Here is a 7782-nt window from a genome sequence, read left to right as displayed (position 1 = left end):
GGATTGTGAGATACACTGTCGAAATATGGAAATATGGAGGAGGAATGATGAAGGAGAGAGTTAGAGAGAGAGAGGCAAAGGAGTGTGAGACAAAGGAGTGAGAGACAGTGAGAGAGTGAGAGACAAAGGAGTGAGAGACAAAGGAAGAGTGAGAGGGTGAGAGAGACAAAAGGGGTGTGAGAGACAAAGGAGTGAGAGAGAGGGAGAGGAAGAGAGATCGAGTGCACGTATGTGGTATAACAACAGATCTGTCAATCAATGCATAAATCACAAGCCTGGTTGGAGCTGCTTTTCCAGCTTTTGACGGCTCTCCGATCTAATTCCCTGGAAAACATGTTGTTTCCTGCAGAGTAATCGGCGGTTATTAACGTTAATGCGTGTTGACACGCATCAGATTTTCCAGGCTGTGTGTCTGTCTGTGCACCTTCGGGGTGAAGTTCCACCTTCATTCTCCAGGTCTGGGCCTAACCCTGGGTAGGGCGTGCACGCCACATCACCCGACTCCCATCAACCCCGGCAACGTTCGAATTCCTGGGCCAGGTCGTTTTCCGATTCATTCCTCTTGTTTACTGCCGGCCTGTGTCACGCACAGAAGCGCTTAGCTGGGCTGTGACTTCCCCGTCACGAGGTGTAGACAGTGAGCGTGTACAGTAGTCTCTAGTGGCACGGTGAAAGGTGCGTCTGAGTGAATCAGGACTCATCGTAGATTGACTAGGACATGGTCGGCCTGTTTAATTCTGCCTGGCTTCCACTCTCCCTCCCAGGAGAGCTGCTGCTGTACAAAGCCATTAGCCAAATGACTTGAGTGACACACCCAAGTCGGTGTTCACCTCGACTGACAGGCTGCACTGACACTTTCGATCAGAGACAGACTTAGCGTAGCGTTGTAAAAACAGTCCCATGTTCTTCAGGCCAAGGAAATAAGAAGGGGAGCTTAATTTTAGCAGTTAATCCTAGCAACTCACGCACACTCTCTCTACTTTTAAATATCGAGGAAAGAATGCGTTTGGGACCCGAGCGCTAGTAAAGGGAGGGGGGGGGGTGCTTTTGCCTAACTCCTGTTCTGGCAAATCTCAGATAACAGAGTGTTGCATCTCTGCCAGCCTTTCTGCCCTGAGTGTGTGGCATGCAGCAGGCACAAGGTTAAAAAATAGCCTGCACTTGGCCAACTATACCACACAGAGGAAATCTGCAAGTGATCAGTGGCTAACTACATTCAGCTGCCTCTTTATATCAAAAAGGATTTACTCAGAGACTATATAGTACTTAATCCTAGGAGGCGTCCGCAGTGGAGCATATGGGCTGGAGCCGCGTATGGGCAAGCTCATAGAACACTTCTCCTCAATATCAGTTGATAAATCAAACTTCCAGGACCAGGTATCTCATGCAGAGGTTCGCTGAGCCTCTAATGACGTTAGGAAGAAGTTAATAAACTAAATCCCCAAGAGAAGGAATGGGGGGAGGTATAAAAAGGTGCCTCTGAATGCTTCAGTTCACACACACTTTTCCACAGAGACCACATGGTCTCTGTTGAACCAAAACAGCAACAGTGGGGAATGGGGACACCGAGAGCCGGTGAAGATCAAAACGCCTCTCCTGGCGTTGTCATCAGTGGACTCAACACACACAGACGGATACACAGTCCAGACACTGACTGGTCCAACACCTCTCTGTCCCACAGCACTGGCAGCTCAACCAGAGAACATGGGACTCAAGTCAATGTTTCCAATCAAATTCACTTCATTTAAATGTGGTTTTATGGCTGCTGCTGCTGCTGCTGCTGCTTTTGAGTTCAAGTAGGTTGAAAGGAGATTGTATCTGAGCGATATCAGCTTGGGCCCAGAGAAAAGGGGCCTGTTCTGTACCCTGATATGCAGAAGTGTCCACAGGAGAAATAGGGAAGGACTATCACAACACAGGGCTTCCTGCCCCTCACCGCAGGGGCCGAGAGAGCCGTACACATCACCTGACCGGAGGAACACAGTAGGAACATGGCCCCAAGATAGGCATTCCCACTCCTCTCTCCGCCAGAGGCAAGGGGGAGCGGGGCGTCTCCTGATCTGTCAATCATACAGGTGGGGGCCGCATCTGTTTCCTGCTCCTGATATAGGGTTAGGGTTAAGCTCCGGTACGTTCCGCCTGGGGATAGATCCACCAGTAAAAGACACACACCCCCACACACACTTCTCCAGCTCCTCACAACTTGGCCGCTTTGGCTTTAATATCTATTCCATGGCTGTGTGAGACAATAGGGGTGGGAGTGTGTGTGTGTGTGTGTGTGTGTGTGTGTGTGTGTGTGGGGGGGGGGGGGCAGACCACTGGGGTTAGGAATGAAAACACAGAGGTGCAAAGTTACAAGATGGACTCTGCAGAAGTCATCATGGTTTTGAGAGTCCCAGTATGATTAATTAAAATGTTCCTCCTCCGCCTCCAGAGAGCAGTTTGCTCTGATGGCTTTTGCCTGGTGAGAACTACTATAGGCTACACCAGCCAGTTGTGGATTCTGCTTATGGATTCTGGATTCTGAAGTAAGTTAGTGCAATGATAACCTAGGTTACTACAATGACTAGACACTAGGTTCATTCCTTCACTGCTCAATCCATGAAGACATGACGCTGTTAGGAGAGTGGTTATCCAAAGCGATCCAAAGCGATGTGTTGATGGTAAATTGAACTCAATTTACAATGCAGCAGATCAAACAAACGGATTGCCTTTGATCCTATTCTCTGTAAACACGCAAGAGCAACTCATCGGACCATCACATGGTCCTCTAGCCTGTGACACCATGCCCTGTGGACATGATATCCCCTCCCAGGGTTACATCACAAGACCGCTAGATGGATGGTTTGACTCCTCTATACAGAGAGGGTGGGTGTTGGATGAGTACATGAGAGAGAGAAGGGGGTCTGGTGTTTGTCAGCTGCATGTTTCCCTTTCAGAAGCAGTGACCGTTTCTTCAGTGACGTTTAATTGAAACGAGGGGCTAGCTTCCTACCGCAGGGGCGGGGGGGGGGGGGGGGAGAGAGAGAGCGACAACGAGAGACCTCTGTAGTCTTAAAAAGGAAACCCCTAACGGACAAACTCGTTTATCCAAGGATGCTCAATCAGAGGTGTGAAGTGCATTTCCTGTGCCTCCGACAGCCCAGAGTTCCAAGCCCAGGGTTGTGTGTGTGTGTGTGTGTGTGAGAGACTAAACATCCTCTCTAAGTGACATAAACCACTGCCCCTGCCCGCCCCCTCAAAAAAAAACAAGAGGGGAACAAGAGGGAACACAGGCCCAGATTTATGAAGCCCATCAAGAAAAAAACTATTTGAGGCCTCGCTAAAATCGCTTAAAAAAAACAGCTTTTGGGGCGAGCGGAAATCTGGGGCCAATTACAGTGACCGTAAAGGAGAGGATGTCGGACCCTAGGATGTACGGTACACAAGGTATGACACGTAGATTTATCAAAGCATTAAACATCCTCCCAGCCTCTCAGCCCTCTGACAACTGATACCATGTGGTGCCTGGGGATTATCTGTTCAAGCTGTTATCACGCAACACAATCTCTACTTCAGAGACAGAGCGAGAGAGAGAGGAGAGAGAGAGAGAGAGAGAGAGAGAAAGAGAGAGTGTGTCCATTGGAACTGTTCTGAAGGGGGTGATTCCTATTACAGTTCACCATCACTCAAAATGGTCAGGTAGTGAGACAGAGAGAGAGAGAGAGAGAGAGAGAGAGAGAGAGAGAGAGAGAGAGAGAGATAGATAGACAGATATGGAAGGACAGAGAGAGGGGTGTGGGGGGGCTAGATCCAACACGGGTCTCCAAGTTTATAGTTCTATTAGTCGGTGTACTCATAGCGGCATAGAAATATATGCTTTTCTTATCTCGTTAACGGTACATGACTAAGACTCCATTCAAAGTTCAGTGTGTTCAGCATGCTATTCTGGTCATGGAGAATTCTAACCCATTGTGACGTGGAGATATTCGGCCGTAAGTGACGGGTCCCCCCCCCCCCCCGCGCTGCTGCGCGCACCACCGCTTCCTGGTGGATGAAACTCCCGTTGACAGCGGAGGGAGAGACAAGTTCTTCCCGGGAATTCGCTCCTAGCTGTGTCGATCGTGATAGGAGTGTCGTATCGACACCATTCAAATGGTTTCAGATTCCCTGTCCTCTCCCCTATCCGGACACGTTTGAATTGTTATCCTAACCCACGGTAAACCACAGTTATTAACCCGCAAAGGGTGCCTCCGGGCACCGTGTTTGTCCGTGAATAACACCGGCTATGAAGGTGGTAGGGCGATGCATAATAGTGATCAAAAAACATATTTTTGTTATGCTTGTTGTAAAGAAAATGTCTATAATGCATTGAACTGACAGTAAACTAAGATAATAAGATGGTTATCATACATTTTCAAATCTTTATTAATAAGTAATTACAGAAAAAGTAAATGACATTTCTGTCATGACTTCCGCATTTACGAGAGAGTCGGAATGTGACGCTACCAAGCGGACCAATCACAGTTCTTATAGATAACTTAACATTAAATATGTCTATCATAAATATAATTTAAACCCAACGAACAGCCATGGGGCTCCCTGTAACTAATAATTTATTTCTAAATAAACAGGATTGTACATCTCGTAAATGTGAATCGCGCTTCTTATAGGAAGGCTGTGCCTGACGCTTCCATAGGGCGCTCTACTCAATTCATAGGAATAGCGTTTTTGTTTTTTTTATGCTTGTTGTAAATAAAAGTTCTATGATGCATTGAAATGACATTAAACTAAGATAATACGATGGTTATCATAATTTTTCAAATCTTTATTAATAAGTAATTACAGAAAAAGTAAATGACATTTCTGTCATGGCTTCCGCATTTTGGCCGACGAGAGAGTCGGAATCTTGTCGGAATCATGTGCTACCAAGCGGACCAATCACAGAGCTTACGGTTGCGTAGAAACTGACATGTAGTTACATTTTTGGAGAGGTGCGCGTTAATCGACGGCGTAGGCTACGGCGTAGCTTGCGTAAGCCCGCATAGCCTTGCGTAGCCTACGGCGTAGATTTTACGCAGAAGCTTAAATCGGCTGGCAGAGGTCTTAATGCATGCTTAGAATGACAGTCTGGCAGCTGCCTTGCAGAAGGTTCTCGTTGTGTTCCAAGTTGACATAGGATCGCCGCTCCACACCCGACTCCCAACATCAGCAGAACAACCAGGATCAGATGTGAGGGGCAGGACCTGCTGCTGGTGTCTCACCACAGACCAGCCAGCACACACACATGCAGTACTGCACCCACAACACCCTGCTAAACCACTCCAGACCCCTCAGGCATGTAGGTGGTGGTCTGTTGGCTACCAAATGACATCTGTTTGCGTGCACACACACACACACACACACACACACGTGTTGGTGAGCTTACTTTCTTCACAACAGAATACTAGCTCAGGAACCGGATTCAGGGTGATCTGAATTTTTTTCCATTACATGATATAGGGGGAATTTAAAACAGAGAAAAGTCATTAATGCAAGGCTTTTTAAAGCAGCATAAGGATTTCACCTAAAAAATGCTGACATCGATCAAAACGGGAGACCGCAATCTGGGACTTTATGAGACAGGAAGTGATAAAACTCCAAATCAGTCCCATCTGTTAGAGAACCTGGTTCTGCTTGAGATGAAGCATGGTCTTACTGTTCCTCTTCCTCTCTCTCTCTCTCTCTCTCTCTCTCTCTCTCTCTCTCTCTCTCTCTCTCTCTCTCTCTCTCTCTCTCTCTCTCTCTCTCTCTCTCTCTCTCTCTCTCTCTCTCTCTCTCTCTCTCTCTCTCTCTCTCTCTCTCTCTCTCTCTCTCTCTCTCTCTCTCTCTCTCTCTCTCTCTCTCTCTCTCTCTCTCTCTCTCTCTCTCTCTCTCTCTCTCTCTCTCTCTCTCTCTCTCTCTCTCTCTCTCTCTCTCTCTCTCTCTGTCTCCCTCCCTCCCTCCCTCCCTTTCTCTCTGAGCTAGGCTTAAAGGACTGTCAGTCGTAAATCATCTCCTGGCAGTTCTTATGACAGACGGCTGGTGGCCCGGTCAGATCCCAGCCCAGCTAGAGGGCTGGACAGTTGCCTTCCCATGAGCCTCTGGGGTGAGAAACAGAGGGCCGAGGCCAGGAGTGCAGTGGGAACGTAACAGCTGACCTGACAGTTCTGTCTGTGTGTGTGTGTGTGTGTGTGTGTGTGTGTGTGTGTGTCTGACTGACCAGAGCACAGAGCAGGTCCACGGCCTCCAGCACCAGTTCCTGGTGTCCGATCCTGGTCACGCCCAGTTCCTCTAGGTCCTGGTGGGAGATCTTCAGCAGCTGTTCCCCGCTGATCTTCTCCCTCTCAAAGTTAGGCACGTACTGCTGAAGGCTGTCATCCAGACCTGGACACAGAGAGAGAAGGAGGAGGGAGAGACATGAGACAAAGATCACTAATGAGGAAGACATTTATTCTCTTATGAAAAGACCATTCAAACCCCGACCAACACAAACAATTTCACTGAATAAATAGCAGATAACAGTTAAAGCTTTATACCAGTATAGAAACATTTACATATGGTGTTTCAATGTATTTCTGTGGAACTCCCTCTGGTGATGAGCACTTCCCAGGTCGGCAGGGACAACCCCATTAAAACAACAAAAAGGTGCCAGGAGATAACTGGACATGGTATCCTCTTCTGTAGACACAAGCCTAGACCTGCATCTGTGTGTGTGTGTGTGTGTGTGTGTGTGTGTGTGTGTGTGTGTGTGTGTGTGTGTGTGTGTGTGTGTGTGTGTGCGTGCGTGCGTGTGCGTGTGTGTGTGTGTGTGTGTACACCGCCCAACAAAGTTGAAAGAACAGGTGCGTCAGACCGACCCCCCCAAGATAAACAAGATAAGCACAAGAGTGGTTAAACCCAAAATCTGTTAGCCCAGTTAAACAATGGACAACTCGCCGTCTGACTACCGTCTGTCCGGGGGGGTCCCTCTGACAGTACTGTTGCTACTTTTACCTCCAATGTTGGGATGAGTTTAGAACTAAATCACAAGATCGACCACTTTTGGGCTGAGTGGGTTTTTCCACCACCACAACACTGCACATGTATATTAATCCCGACGTCCGGGATTTGATCCTCAGTCCGACCTCTCTGCCTGCGTCCCTCTCTTGAATCCTACCATCTGAATTCATTGAAATAATAAAAGAGAAATCGGAAATTCAAATAATGTCCTCCTACTTCAGTCGTCAGAATGTAATAGAGTGACAAGTGTGCAGAGGATAACAAAAATCTAAAATAAATCTCATTGGAAAAACGATCTTTATAACAATTCGGATGGAAAAAAACTGATGGACTGTCCATCAGTATGGGATAGAATGGGTGAATTGCTAGAGAGAGGACTGTAAACATTTAATAATGAGTTCTATTATATGCTTAATGCCTCAGCTGGATCAATTAGTCCCCTGTAATGTTATTTCTGGTCTTCACAGGCCTCTTAGCAGACGTTAGGCCTGTATGAAGTGCGTCAACTAATAAAACACACCAACGTACATTCAAAGGATAAGACAACTCCTGCAACAACAACAAAGTCCCTGCAGACAAACACAAACGCCTTGTTCACTATAACCTCTTCTCTAAACTGCACACACCCCTCCCTTGCACACACACACACAGACACACAATGTACCCCTCATATGGGCTGTCAAGCCGTGTTGTGACAACAGAGTAATGAACGAGCCTGTGTGTGTGGGAGACGAGGGGTGGGCAGGGGGAGGGTCAACGCCATCTCCCCCCGTCAAAGAGGGC

The 7782-nt window shown here is 47.6% G+C and overlaps 1 protein-coding gene across 1 annotated transcript in view; it reads right to left on the bottom strand.

Moving 5' to 3' along the window:
- LOC308150337 (connector enhancer of kinase suppressor of ras 3-like) overlaps window positions 1-7782 on the bottom strand; it is a gene marked incomplete at both ends in the record, with an annotated part of 51124 nt that overhangs the window by 29217 nt on the left and 14125 nt on the right. The window contains one exon of the mRNA XM_080523181.1: window positions 6221-6384. Coding sequence (XP_080379307.1) covers window positions 6221-6384 — 164 coding nt within the window. The remainder of the gene's footprint in view (window positions 1-6220; window positions 6385-7782) is intronic.

This window comes from Nansenia antarctica (genome assembly GCF_963989245.1).
Source record: "Nansenia antarctica genome assembly, chromosome: 1".
NCBI classification, from domain to species: domain Eukaryota; kingdom Metazoa; phylum Chordata; class Actinopteri; order Argentiniformes; family Microstomatidae; genus Nansenia; species Nansenia antarctica.
This window is presented reverse-complemented; position numbering and strand designations above follow the sequence as displayed.